The 14799-nt window shown below is 45.5% G+C and overlaps 1 protein-coding gene across 5 annotated transcripts in view; it reads right to left on the reverse strand.

Moving 5' to 3' along the window:
- KAT2B (lysine acetyltransferase 2B) overlaps positions 1 to 13154 on the reverse strand; it is a 49356-nt gene extending 36202 nt beyond the window's left edge. For 2 of the 5 annotated variants that reach the window (XM_048511180.1, XM_048511182.1), the window contains exon 1: positions 12521 to 13153. In XM_048511180.1, coding sequence (XP_048367137.1) covers positions 12521 to 12835 — 315 coding nt within the window. In that variant the 5' untranslated portion in view covers positions 12836 to 13153. Of the gene's footprint in view, positions 1 to 12520 lie in introns of all 5 variants that reach the window. The other 3 variants (XM_048511179.1, XM_048511178.1, XM_048511183.1) reach the window with 2 other exon arrangements.
- Positions 13155 to 14799: the final 1645 nt, after the last annotated feature.

Genomic DNA, 14799 nt, shown 5'->3' on the forward strand with positions numbered 1-14799 from the left:
AAATGTTCTAGCACAACATGTAAAGCAGTCCTGGGAGCAGAAAACATCTTCTGCCTGCAGTTAGGCACCTTTGATTTTGTGCATGTTTTTTTTTTTTATTGCTGTTTACCAGTCAAACTGTTCAATTCCCCCTTTGATATTGGTCTGACTGTGGGTCACTCATTTTGGGCCAAGTCTCCTCTTCAGTATTTTTTTTCCAGAGGATAGTCATGTAGTAGAACAGCTAGATTTGAGACCAGTAGCACCTTAGAGACTAACAATATTTTCAGGGTATGAGCTTTCAAGAGTCAAAGATCCCTTCAGGAAGCTTTGACTCTTGAAAGCTCAACCCCTCCAAGTGAACAGTGTCACACTAAGACTATGATTAAAAGAAAAAGAATAAATAGATAGATCTCAATATAAACAATCCAATATTAAATTTTTTTAATCATAATCAGCTGCGAAAAAAATTGGCAAATGCCAGAGAAATATTAAAATCTACCCCTGCTAAAAAAAAACCTCAGATTATCTAATTCACACAAATGCATAACGAAACAAAAAATTTATCCATCAATCTCTTGTCACATTAAGCAGGCCACAACTAAACAGAACGTTGAAGGGTATTTATCTGACAAAAACTACATTGATACACTCACTCGGGGTATAACACCTCATTTAAATGACTCCAGAGCTCCCCAGGCAGAATACCATTCAACCTAGCAAACATAAATAATTGTCAAAATATATTGGAAGGTATTGCGGTATAATTAAACTAGGTATAAAGGTGGACATACTCTACATGCTTTAACTAACGTACAAAAATAGCTCAGCTCTCAACATATACTGGTAAAAATACTGGGCTCTCAACTTATACTGGTAAAAATACACTCTTACAAAGCCATTACCTTACTAGTATGTTCCCTAGGGGGTGTCATCTAAGAAAACTGTTCTGAGTGCAGAATTATGCTTCATAAGCAATGCATTTCAGTGTAGTGGGTTTTTCCTGATGTTTCCCCCCAAAACAGTCCCTCCAATTAAAAGTCCAGCTGTGAAGAAAAGGGCCTAAATAGAATTAACAAAAAATGTTACATGTTAATAGAAGTTAACATTAGAAACACTGGAGAATGTTCTTTAGGGTAGTCTGCATAGTTTGTGATCCAGCAAGCCTAGGGTGACCCAAAAAGGACTCAAGGAATTTTTCTTGTTGGGTTGGGGTCCAGCTGCCTGCCCAATTTTACAAACCTGAGCAATCTGCTAGCAGACTTGGCTCCAGGGTCACCTCACAGTTCAGCGTCATAGGTCTGCACCCATCCAACTTCCTTCCTTTCCATGTCAATCCTTCAAGTACTACCCTCTTCTTTCTGCTCTGATCTTTCTATTTTCCTAATTTCTAATAGATCAAGTACTTAACAAAGTTGCAAAGGTTTTTTTCAAATACATTTCAAACTAATGTGGAGAGCCAGTGTGGTGTGGTGGTTAAGAGCAGGGGCACTCTAATTTGGAGAACTGGGTTTGATTCTCCACTCTGCCACTTGAGCTGTGGAGTCTTATCTGGTGAACCAGATTAGCTTGTGCACTCCAACACATGCCAGCTGGGTGATCTTGGCCTATCTACAGTTCTTTGGAGCTCTCTCAGCTTCACCCACCTCACAGGGTGTTTGTTGTGAGTGAAGGGATATTGTAAGCCCCTTTGAGTCTCCTTACAGGAGAGAAAAGGGGGTGGGAATATGAATCCAAACTCTTCTTCTGCTTCTGACTGTGGTCAAATAAACAGAGAGAGCAACAGATAAGGCAAATAGTGTTGGGTGGCAAATACATTCCCTGCTGCCTTTAAGATTACAAATGCATAACGAAACAAGTAACACGTAAGTGAACTCTGTTTTTCTTCTACAGAATTCAAGCTTAATGGCTCTAAGAAATTTGAAAATAGAGGAATGGGACTGCAACAAAGCAAGGGATTTTAAAGCAACAATTTTTATGTCCACATCTTTTTTGCTGGCTTCACTATTATTCTCAAAAGTTATTCACAAAGAAAAACAACTGTCTCTTTCAACCCCAGACTTCATGGGGACAGCATGAGAGGAGATTTCTGTTTGCTGACTCAACATTTTGCCTTGTGTGTCAGCAAGATGTTAAGCAAATCATCAAAGGAATATCTGATATCACATTCTAATCTCAAAGGAATGGGTTCCACTGTGCAGCCTTAATTCCGTCAGGAAATATCATTTCCAAAACTCAGGAGCCCCTCTTTACTCCCAACACAAACATGGACAAGGCAACTGGCCAGGAAGAGCAGAGTGACCTGCTGGTGTTCATTTTGGAGGGCTTTTCTCAAAGCCACATCTTTTAAAACAGTGTATTTTTAACAGGGGTTTGCAGGGGTTTTCTCTTTTTCTCCTTGTAAGGTTGCTAAGAGCTGAGACTGCTGGAGGTGGGGGCTTAGCGAGGGGTGCTGGGGTTTACTCTCTTTGTCCTGAAACGCTAAGGTGGGGCTCCTGAGGTGAGTCATTCAGTCTTGGGTTTCAAGTCTCTGGAAGAACCAGCGGCCTTGGCGCTTCTTGTGTAGCAGGCCCTTCTCTTTTTAAAAAATAAATAAATAAATAGAATTAATAAGGACATTTTTTTTGAGGGATAGTAGGTACAAGATATGCTCAAAGGGGGCACTGACTAAAAAGTTTAATATCTAAATATATAAACAAAAGCAGATATGAAGGCAGGAAGCCAGGGGATGGGGAGCTTCCCAGTGTTTCACTAGAGTGTCACATGTATGACTATCTGCCACTAGGCCAGAAATTAGGTGGTGTGCCCTGCGCTGCAATGAGCTCCTGGCATACAAGGGCGTGTCCGTTCTCTTGAAGCCAAGGTGGCTTGAACCTGGAGAAGCTGAGAGAGGCAGAGGGCAGCAAACAAGGCACCAGGGACCCAGCAGCAGGACTACCCCTCCCAAAGGTGACATCTCTTCAGATGTATGGAGAATGAAATCTGGAGTGACAGAGGGTGCCGATCTCGGTGGGGAAGATGTTCCCACTTAGATGGGACACTTCCTTAGTTGGTGATCAAGATATCCTCTACGCACTGAGGATACCCTCGGAGGAGAGTGGGGAGCTCCTTGTAGTAGGTGATTCGATCATCAGGAATATAGAAGTTAGGTTTGTGACAGGCGTGATACATGGTAGTGACTTGCCTGCCTGGTCGCGAAAGGTTGTTCTTGGATGTCACGTCTAAGATAGGCTGTTAGGCAGTGCTGGGGTGGAGTCAGCAGTTGTGGTCCCACATTGGTACCAATGACATTGGGGAAATGTAGCGGGAGGTTCCTGGAAGCTAAGGCTGCTAGGAAAAGGTTAAAAATCAGGACCCCAAAGGTGGCATTCTCTGAAATGCTACCTGTTCCGCAGCAGAGGCCCGAGCTAGGCAGCGGAGATACAGAGTCTCAATGGAGTGGATGAGACCAGTGCAAGCAGAGGGTTTCAGATTTGTCGGGAACTGAGACACTTTTGGGATAAGGCAGGCCTGTACAAAGGGCCGGAGCTTCATCTTAACAAAGAGGAACAGGCTGTAGCTCTAACATTAAAAAGGTAGCAGAACAGCTTTTAAACTGATCCTGGGGAAAGCGACAGGGAGCTGAGGTGACAGGTTAGAATACAAGGAGTCCCATGGGGATGCCAGACAGAGAAGGAGAGTTTTTTAAATCAACCACATACAAATTGAAAAGAACACAACAATGTGATAAGTGATAGTGTCTACAAGGCTAGAGGCAAAACACATAAATCCCAGGTTAGGGACAGGGAGCAGGTATACAAGTGTCTCTATGCTAATAGTAAATTAGGCCTAAAATGGGGGGGCTGGTACAGGTTTTTGAAGGAGGACATTGATATAGTGGGCATCACAGGGAACATGGTGGAGATGAGGAGAACCAGTGGGATGCTGTTATCCCCGGGTTACAGGCTCTACAGGAAAAGGATAGGACAGAGTATTATTGGGGGGTGGAGTGGCCCTCTACATCAAAAGAGCATGAGTGTCACATAAAATAGACAATGCAAGGGGAGCTGATTCCCCCTACAGAAGCACTGTGGATATCAATACCAGAGGGTGAAGCATGGTTTAACTTATTAGGAATATATTATCGTCCCCTGATAGCACAAGAGGATTCTGAGATGGAAAAAAAAAAAAAAATTAGAGAATAACAAAAGCAAAAAAATGTGAGTGGTAATGGAAGTAGATTTTAGCTATCCCATATAAGCTGGGAAAAATGCATGTTCAGGTCATAGTAAGGAGAGAACATTCCTGGATATGCTAAATGACTGTGGCTTAGAGCAGATGGTTGTAGAACCAACCAGGGGAGATGTGATCTAGATCTATTAATTCTATATGGACCCAGGACCTGATGCTTGAGGAAGTCAGTGTTGTTGAGCCGATGAGAACAGCGACACAATACTGTCAATTCGTATCTCTGCATCAGAACAAGTGACAACTACTGAAATGTAGTTACATTTGCCTTCAGAAAGGGAAATTTCTCAAAAGATGAGGATAGTCTTGAGAGAGCTGAAAGGGAAAATCAAAGAAGTCAAAATGTCCAAGATGCTTGGAGGTTATTTAAAACAGTCACAAAAGCTCAGCTGGAATGTGTTCCACTTAGGTTAGAAGCGAAGCCCAGTCAAAAAAGACCACCATGGTTAACAAGGGCGTTGAGAAATTATTAGGAAAAAAAAGATATCTTTTAGAAATAGGAAGTCCAACTTAACTGATAAAGAATACAGAGAGGAACACAAATGGTGGCAAAAGAAGCAAGTTAGCTGCAGGGAGGCAAAAAAAAGTTATGAGGAACACATGGCTGTGAACATCAAAACCAGCAACAAACGGTTCTTCAAGTACATCAAAAAAGCAGGAAACCCGGCAAGGGAAAGCGGTAGGCCGGATTAGATGAGCAAAAGGAACAAAGGGTGTGTAAAGATGACAGGGAGATTGCGAAAAAACTGAATAGATTCTTTGCATCTGTCTTCACAAGAGGAGGTGAAAGTCCCTGCACCTGAGAACCAAGAAACTGTAGAGGAAGAATCCAGAACTAACAAAGATGATTGGTTAGACAAGGGAAGAAGTTCTGGCAGCCATTGATAAACTAAATGTTACCAAATCCCTATTTGAATTGCATTCACCCAAAGGTTCTTAAAGAAGAACTCAAGCATGAAGTGCTGATCTTCTCGCACTTTAATATGCAACTTATCCTTGAAATCAGGCTCCATCCCTGAGAAGACTGGGAAGATATTATCCTGTCTTTAGAAAAGGATCTAGAGAGGACCGAGAAGTACAAGGCCAGTCAGTTTGACATCTGTTCCTGGTAAATTAGTAGAATCTGTCATTAAAAGATCAATTATAAGAAACATGTACAAAAACTAAAGACCTGCTGAAAGAGTCAGCATATGGCTTTTGCAGGAGAGCAAATCTGTCTTACAAACTTACTAGGGTTTCTTTGAGGGATGTAAACGAGGCATGTGGATAGGGGAACCAGTGGACATTGTCTACTTGGATTTCCAAGGCTTTTTGACAAAGTTCACCACAGAGGAGCTATTGAAGAAAACTCCACAGCAATGAAGGAATAAGGAAATCCTCCTATGGATTAAAAACTGGTTGAGAAACAGGAAGCAAAAGAGTGGGTGTAAATGGGAGAATTCTCACAATGGAGAGATGTAGGAGTAGGTGTCCCCAAGGATCGTATTGGGACCAAGTGCTCTTTAACCTATTCATAAATGACCTGGAAGTAGGGGTGGGTAAGCGTGGTAGCCAAGTTGCAGATGATATAAATTATGTAGGGTGGTGAGAACCACAAGGATTGAGCTCCAAAGCGGACCTTGATAAGTGGGTGAAATTGGGCTAGAAATGGCAAATACAGTTCAATGTAGCAAAATGCAAGTGAAGTGCACATAGGGGCAAAAAATCAGAAACTTCACATACATGCTACAGGGTCAGTGCTATCCAGTCTGAACCAGGAAAGAAAGGATTTAGGCGTCTTAGCTGATAGTTCCATGGGAGAATGTCAACTCAATGTATGGCAGCTGTGAGAGCAAACTCTATGCTGGGGATAATTAGGAAAGGAATTGAGAATAAAACTGCAAAAGGTTGTCATGCCCTTGCTCTCCTTGTGAAGATGCGACGCAGGTACTGTGTTCAGTTCTGTATCTCAGGATATTGAAAGAGACCAAGAAAAGTGCAGAAGAGCTGACGAAAGGATGATTGAGGACACGGCTGCTTCGCGCGAGAAGAGCTGCAGCGTTTGAACTCTTTAGTTTGGAGAGGAGAGCGTCTGAGGATATGATTGAAGTCTATAAAATTATGCATGGGTGAAAATGTTGACAGAGAATTTTTCTCTCTTTCTCCTGTCTAGAACCAGGGGCATTCATTGAAAATGCTGGGGAAGAATTAGAACTAATAAAGGAAACACTTCTTCCTTAGCGTGTGATTGGCGTTTGGAATATGCTGCCACAGGAGGTGGTGATGGCCACTAACATGGATAGCAAAAGGCTTGGACAGATTTATGGAGGAGAAGTCGGTTATGGCTGCAATCTTGATCTTTGATCACGGTGCAAATGCCTTAACTGATCCAGGTGCTCGGGAGCAACAGCCACAGAAGGCCATTGCTTTCACATCCTACATGTGAACTCCCAAAGGCACCTGGTGGGCCACTGCGAGTAGCAGAGAGCTGGACTAGATGAGACTCACAGTGCGATCCAGCTGAGAAAGCGTTCTTATGTTCTTCTTAACACCACAAAAGATTGTCATGCCTTATATAAAAACCGTGTAAACACACTTGGAGTACTGTGTCCAGTTCTGGTCACCACATCTCAAAAAAGGATATTGAAGAGATAGAAAAAGTGCAGAGAAGAGACGCGAGGATGATTGAGGGACTGGAGCACCTTCCTTACTATGAAAAAAACTGCAAGCGTTTGGAGACTCTTTAGTTTGGAGAGCGTCTGAGGATATGATTGAAGTCTATAAAATTATGCATGGGGTAGAAAATGTTGTTGACAGAGAGAAATTTTTCTCTCTTTCTCACAATATACTAGAACCAGGGGGCATTCATTGAAAATGCTGGGGGGGAAGAATTAGGACTAATAAAAGGAAACACTTCTTCACGCAACGTGTGATTGGTGTTTGGAATATGCTGCCACAGGAGGTGGTGATGGCCACTAACCTGGATAGCTTTAAAAGAGGCTTGGACAGATTTATGGAGGAGAAGTCAATTTATGGCTACCAATCTTGATCCTCTTTGATCTGAGATTGCAAATGCCTTAACAGTCCAGGTGCTCGGGAGCAACAGCAGTATTGCTTTCACATCCTACATGTGAACTCCCAAAGGCACCTGGTGGGCCACTGCGAGTAGCAGAGAGCTGGACTAGATGGACTCTGGTCTGATCCAGCTGGCTTGTTCTTATGTTCTTATGTTCTTATTAAAGATTGTAATCATAAATATACTTAGTAGGAAGTAAGTTTGCTGAGACCACATAGACTTTAATGGACTAAGAAGGATATAACTTTGGGGCTACAAGATAAAGCACAGCAGAAATTATATCCTACTAATATTTAGGATTACATTATCAGCATATAAAAGTGCTGACTTCATACATCTTCAGCAACATGCAATACAGAATCTTAATAATAGACTTGATTTCAGCCAAAAGGCCAAGAAGAATTGGTAATAAGAGTTTACACGCAGGACTTTTCTGAGTACTTTCTGAACATTTTTCCTAATTTTTTGCACACCATTAGAAGGTTTTTTTTAAAAAAAAAATCAGTAAATGGTATAGCACTATAGTGTTACTGCAATTAACTTTTTAAAAAAAACAAAAGAGCTCTTTCAAAGCCCTCTGGCAGAATAGCAGAGGAAATGGCAGCTGTAAGTGGTAGACAGGGAAAAAGGCATCGATATGGGTGTTACCAACTTCCCAGAGGAGCCTGGAGTTCTCTGGGAATTACAATTTATCTCCAGGTTACAGAGATTAGTTTCCCTGAAAAAAAAAATGGCAAGTTCAGACAGCAAATACTATGGCACCACTTTTCTATTGAGTTTCCCCTCTATTGAGTTTCCTCCACCTCTTCCAGGTACCACCCCCAAATCTCCAGGAACCCTATATGGACAGGAGCTTTTAAAATGCACACCTCCCCATCCAGATAATGTGATAAGGTACTTGGATTCCACTGGTCCCCAAAAAAAGTTAATAGTGAAGCACTTTTGGAAAAGACTATTCCGAGGAGAGGAAAGTATTATTACAGCATGGTGTCACGTGAACGCACTAAAAAAAATTGCTCCAAGTCTTGAGAAAAACCATGTGGACACAGTCCTAACATCCAAGTATTTGAAGCATCATTTCTGGCCAATAAGTGTGTGATCCATTCAGAATAATTTCAGTTAATGTTATTCTGCCAGTGAATCTAACCCTGTGAAGCTAATTATTACCTAATCACTGTTTTATACTAATGTAAAGCTACCAATAATAATGCTATCTTAATGAAAACAATGGTCCGTTCTCTAACTATTAATTTGCCTTGGCTGAACACAGCAAGGACTAGGAAGCTAACTTGATGGGTGTTTCTTGTGATGTTAATAGTCTCAGGAAAATAGATTTCCAGTGAAGCCCAATCACCTGTTTCAATCACCATTTAGTTCAGGCAAGTCATAAACCAGAGAAACTTTCTACAAGCTTTCTTTCAAAGTCTGAATCACCTGCCAGAGAGGTCTATACAACATGGATCAACAAGCTGTCGACTCCATGAACATACTCTGTAATACCAATTTCCAAGACATATTTGTCTCATACACATTGCATTAAAGAAACTCCAGTCAACATGGGAACTGTCAATTCTCCTCTGCTGATGCAGCTGTTGATTAAGGGGGTGTGGGGTGTGTGTGTGGATGCATCATAGACTGGTGTCTCAGCTTTGACTATTCTGCCTTGAGTGAGTCTACCAGTTCAGATTCTTCAGAGAGTCATACCTGCTGACACACTCAACCCACCCACCCCCACCACCACATTTTGGAGGTCATTAATCTTTATGATCGCCATAAGGTAGAAGTTACTTGATGGCACATCACACACACACAAGAGGACCTCTTTACTGAGAATATTCTACCCTATGCTTTGAGTGTTCTTTGAGAGCCAGCATGGTGTAGTGGTTAAGAGCAGGTACACTCTAATCTGGAGAACCGGGTTTGATCCCCTGCTCTGCCAGTTGAGCTGTGGAGCTTTATCTGGTGAACCAGATTAGCTCATGCACTCCAACATATGCCGGCTGGGTGATCTTGGGCTAGCCACAGTTCTTTGGAGCTCCCTCAGCCCCATCCACCTCACAAGGTGTTTGTTGTGGGGGAGGGGGGGAGGGAAAGGTGATTGTAAGCCCCTTTGAGTCTCCTTATAGGAGAGCAAGGGGGATATAAATTCAAACTCTTCTTCTTCTTTTAAAATGCAGTATTGTGTCTGGTTCCATTCACATTTAGTGCAACACTAAGCAGAGTTACCCCCCTTCTAAATCCATAAAAACCAATGGGCTTAAATGAGTGTAATGCTGCAGACTGCACTGCTCATCTGGTTATCTTTCATTGTAATGAAGTAAGATCCTGGGGCCTGGCTCTCTGGCTGCTGGGCTTTGACCCCATCAGGTTACTGATAAACCCTTTTAGTCAGCTACAGGCTGAAGAATGAACAAGCCGAAGACCTCATATCTTTCAGCCGCGAGCCTGTCAACAGGAAGGTTCTGTTGCCAAGACCAGGCAAGGGGGGTGGGGGGTGGGGGCAGGAGGAGTTACGGCTCCAAATCCCCAATCCGATTTCTCAGCTCACCTCCCCCCAAGCAGACAGACAAGGCACACAGCTAGATACAGAGTGCTGGGAAGGCTGTGGGAATGGGGACCAGGAGGAAGGGAGGATTGTTTATTCTTTAAGAAGAACAGCACAGCAGGCGCCTGAAAAAGTGTTTGTCTCCCTGCCAGCTCCCGTGTTTACATGACAAGCTGCTGCTGCAGCAGTTCCCCAAGCAAATAATATAGTAACCGCTGGCAGGTCCCGCTGGGCCCAAATCTGGTCGTATTTGCAGAGACTCAAGCGCCTCCACAATCTCACGGCCTCCCCAAATCGCGCTGCCACTAGCCCACAGCCCCTCACCCCTGGCTTCCAACTGGCAGCTTCTGCTACAAGCTCTGCACTTCTCATCCTGGGGGAAGCCTTCGGGTTAGTAGTTTTTAAAAACAACTCCTTTCCAAATCACACAAAGGAGACAAGCAGCGCACCGCAGCAAAGAAAGAAGCCAGCACAGAAATGCCACAGGAGACACTTTCAGAGGAATGGAGTGGGGTCAGGCCCTTTATAAGAAGAGTATGATGTAGGGCAGTGGATTGGAAACCGGGTCACTTGGAAAGGAGTGTATGAGGCTCCCGCAGGAAGAATATCACAAGCAAGAAGTTGCTATGAGAATTTAAAGGATCAGGGCCACAGCAGAGATGGGCAACTCAGGCCCAATATGCATGGGGTGTTTTCCTTGGGACACTTTGCTCCACAGTGGGGTCATAGTGAAGTCTCCTCAGGTTTCTGTTTACACATGAGGAGGTGCTGTGCAGCTTGTCTGCCCCCATTTCTGGGTCGTTCCCAGTCACTCCAAGATTGCCGACTTTATTTTCAAAGCCCTTTAAATTTTTAGGAGTGGAAACCCTGAAACAAGGGAAAATATTGGGGTTTCCTGGCTCTCAGTAACTACAGGGCTTTCAGCATCTGTAGTACCAGTACCGTAAGACAGAGCGTGTTAGTACAGAAATTTTTGCCCCAAAGGCACGGCAGCAGTGTATAATAGGTCTCAGAGAACTATACAGTTACTGCGCTGCAAAAAGTTTAAAGGACAGAACTGAGCAGAAGCGTCTGGTGGGAGAGGATTTGATTGATGCAGTTCTGTCAGAGAAACCAAGAGGACAGTGAAATGTGTTTTCTGGCAAGTTTTTTTAGGTAGCTCTGAACCTCTTAATTTTTAGGTAGCTCTGAAACCTGGGTTTCATGCTAGTGTTAAGCTGCCTGAAAAACTGAATGACTGAGCATGTGCTGAGTGCACTTCCAACAGTTTTCCCACACACATGTGGGAACCGGGGATTTAAAATGAAACAGAACGATGCACAATAGCCAAAAACAAGGAAATGTAGACAATCGCCCACAGATTTCCTGGAGCTGGACTTTTCCATTTTCTCCTCCTGCTCTAGTCTACTGAGTCAACCCAACTATGTTCTGAAGGTCTCCAAATGCACAGAAGCCACACTGGGGGGAAAGGGGAGATGCCTCCCTCTCCCAACGATTTTAGCATCGTTAAGTATTTTAAACTGTGTGGGTTTAATTTAAAGCAGATTTGATGCCTAGCACTGTTCATAATACATCACTTTCACTACTCGACTTGTTAACTAATCTAAAATATTTACAAGCCAATTTTGCTAACACAGCTCAAGATCTCTGTAACATCACAGAAACTGAGTTAAAACTTTCTAAATCCACTGACTTTGACGGATTTTTAAACTGCAACGCAGTCAAGGAATGGACTTCCCAAAAGTGGTGAGAGGAAATCCACTTTGCATCAGCCCTGAGGGGTTAAAAGGTGCCAAGGGGTAATAAACTCCCATTAACTGTTCTTAAAGATGCACATCCAGAATGAAGGATAAAGAGGCAGTAGTGAATCTAGATGGGGCCAGAGGGGTCAGATGACCCAGGTGCCACATTAAGGCATCACATGGGGATGCGCCATTGGGCCTGCCCTGTCAAAAAGCCCCTTTTGGTAGGGTACCTTTAAAATCTCACAGTCGCTAGGTCACAGCAGCATGTTGTTTTGGAGGCAAGCAGCGAAGCAAAGAGTGAGCGGGAAGACATGCTGGGTAATCCAGCATGGCCCTCCCTGGTGACCTCTGGGCTGCCTTCCGCATGGCTGCTTCTTCACAGCTGTGCAAAAGAGTAGTCTGCTGCCCCTCCAAGGAAGGCCCAGTTGAGTTAACACCTACGGATTACCAAGCGCCCAAACTCACTCTTTGCTTCACCCATCACAACCACCTCTCCTGCAGGCTGGAGGGGGTAGGGAATCGGCCCACAACCAGATTTTAAAGGTACCCTACCAAAAGGGTTTTTTTTAAACAGGGGTGACCAGGAGGAGAGTTTGGTGGGGAGGGCAGCTTGGGGAGTCCCTTTTGAAAGCTTGCCTCAGGCATCATTTTCCCTAGGTACACCCCTGTAAAAAGAAAGTGGCAAGTAGAGCTCTGCTTCCCTCATGGGAAAACTTATTGCGAGGCTAGGCTAACTATGCAAGAGGGGGAAACAGGTTGGACGCCCAGGCACCAGAGCCCGCCCCGCTCCATTTTAATAGCCTCCCATTTGCTCCGCTTTCAGCCCGCTCTGACTGCAACCGCAAGAGGCGCTAGCGGAGACTTAGGGCGCCCCCTGTCGGCAGCCACGAAGGAGGGCGGTCGCAGCTGGTGCTGATGCCGCGGCTATTCCGTCCTTCGTCTCCCCCACCCTCCGGGCCGGGCGGGTACCTTGCAGGCGGAGTAGACGCCCAGCTTCTCGAGCTTCTTGGCGCGGGGCGCGGAGCGGAGCTGCGCCTTCTTGCCCGCGATGCGAGACGAGCCGGGGCCTCCGCCGCCGCCCGCCGCAGCCACGGGGCTCTCGGCAGTGGCGGCCGCGGCAATCACCGCTCGGGCGGGTCCGCAAGCGGCCAGCCCTCCGGCGGCCGAGGAGCCCTGCTGCACCGCTCCAGCGCCGCCGCCGGTCCCCCCTCCGCCGCCGCCGCCGCTTCCTCCTGCTGCGGCCGCTGCAGTCGCCCCCGCCCCGGCCGCGCCAGCCTCAGACATGCCGCTGCCCGGGCGGCGGGTGGGTTGTGGTCGCCGCCGCCAGGTTCGCTCGGTGGCCCGGCTCGGTGCGCCCGTCGAGTGCTCTGGACCCTCCCCTTTCCCCGCTCGGAGCCGCCGGCTGCTCCCTCAGGAGGGAGGGGACAGGCCGCACCGCGGGCGGGGAGGAGGCGGAGGCGCCTGTGAGGAAGCCAACGGGGAAGGAGAGACGGACATGTTGCCGGCCGGGGCCTGGCGCTGCCCGCTTGGAGAGCCGCGGCCTAGCCTGGCCTGCCTACCCCGCTAGGGAGAGAAAGCGGCAGCGAGGCGGCGTCGCTACCGGCCCAGGCGCCATGAAGCGCCTGGCTTTGTTTTAAATCGCTGGAGAAGCCCTTGTGGAGAGCGCTGGGGTGGCAGCATCGCTCCTCCGCGGCTTTATTCCGTTTTGCTGAAGTCTTTCGGCACAGTTCCTTCCCCATTTTACCGTCACAAGGGCCCTGTGAAGCTGAGGCGGAGAAAAAAATAATGGCCCCGAGGTGGTTGTAGCATTACCTTGCAGGTCTCTAGGATATGTTTATCCCACTTTTCTTCCAATTAACTAAAGGCGTCAGTTTTATCATCCCATTTGATGACCAGCCAAGGTCATTCTTTTGAGTTCGTAGTGCAGGAGGGTTTTCAGTTCTCTCCTAAACTGGCTGTTGAAGGTTTTCCAGGCTACAGGGCCATAGTCTGGTAGTTTTTTCTCCTAACGTTTCACCTGCATCTGGCTGGCATCTTCATGAGTATGTCATGGCAAGGTTAGTTTCTGTGGCACAGTGAGGCTGTCGGAGATTTTTCCTTCGCCAGGTCATATCTGACTGATAACAACCCCATAGGGTTGTCAAGGCAAGAGACACTTCAGAAGTGGTATGCCATTACTTTCCTCCACCTCAACAATCCTGGTATTCCTTGGAGATCTCCCATTGAAATACTAGCTAGATTCAGAACTGAAAGTATGTGATTGGCGCAAGGTCACCCAGCAAGTTTCCCTGGCAGGAGGCGGAATTTGAACCTGGGTGACACCTTAACCACTATACAACACTGGCTCTTATCCCTGATTTTTAGTCCAGCATTTCAACCACTTCTCCATATTCCGTTTTTAAAACACATAACATATGGCAGAAGAATTACAGTTGGGTGTGAGATAATCACTAACGGCAATGGATTGCTTTGGAAAGCTCGCACACCTTCGGTGTTCCTCAGAGGCTAGATATAATCTCAAAAGTGACTTCAAAGCATCTTCCCATGTGAGACTACAGAACAAGTACAATCATCATGCTGCAGGCAAGTAAATGAAGGTGAACAACATGAAATGCAGCCGATGATCCAGGATGTCCTCACTCCTAGTTTTGGGAAATAACAGTGTTTACAGATGAACAGTCTGCATGCAGGCACACAGGTTTCTTTGTTGTTTTTACATTGATAGCCTTCTTTTCCTTCTGTGGAATGGAAGCAGTATAGACCACAGCCCCAATAGTTTATCCAAGTAGGTTTGAGAACCAGTTTGTATAGTGCAACTCTAATACCTGTGCACAAAAATTGTCTTGAATAGTTCAATTTTCATAGTTTCCAGAAAGCCAGGAGACTGGGAGCTTTCCTAATCTTGGGCAGGCCATTCTGAAAGGCAGGAGCCAAATATTAAAATGCTGCAGTTACATGGTTACAGTAAAAGCATATTCTCATACAACTGCTACTGGAAAAAATACTAGAGGAATGGGAAAATACTAAAGGGAGGGGGAGAGCAGTTACCACCTTGGTAATATCCACAATTGGCTGTTGAGTGAGAGTGAAGTGCCACACAGATGGGATCAAACCAGCCCCTATCAATAGGGCGTCCTGCTGCTTCTAACAAGCGTACCACATCTAATGTGGTATCAGCAAAGTAACAGGAAGAAGGGAGCCAATGCTATAAGCTTCCTGCTTTCCAGGCTTGGACCCTGAGCTGGAAA

This window comes from Sphaerodactylus townsendi, linkage group LG11, assembly GCF_021028975.2.
Source record: "Sphaerodactylus townsendi isolate TG3544 linkage group LG11, MPM_Stown_v2.3, whole genome shotgun sequence".
NCBI classification, from domain to species: Eukaryota; Metazoa; Chordata; class Lepidosauria; order Squamata; family Sphaerodactylidae; genus Sphaerodactylus; species Sphaerodactylus townsendi.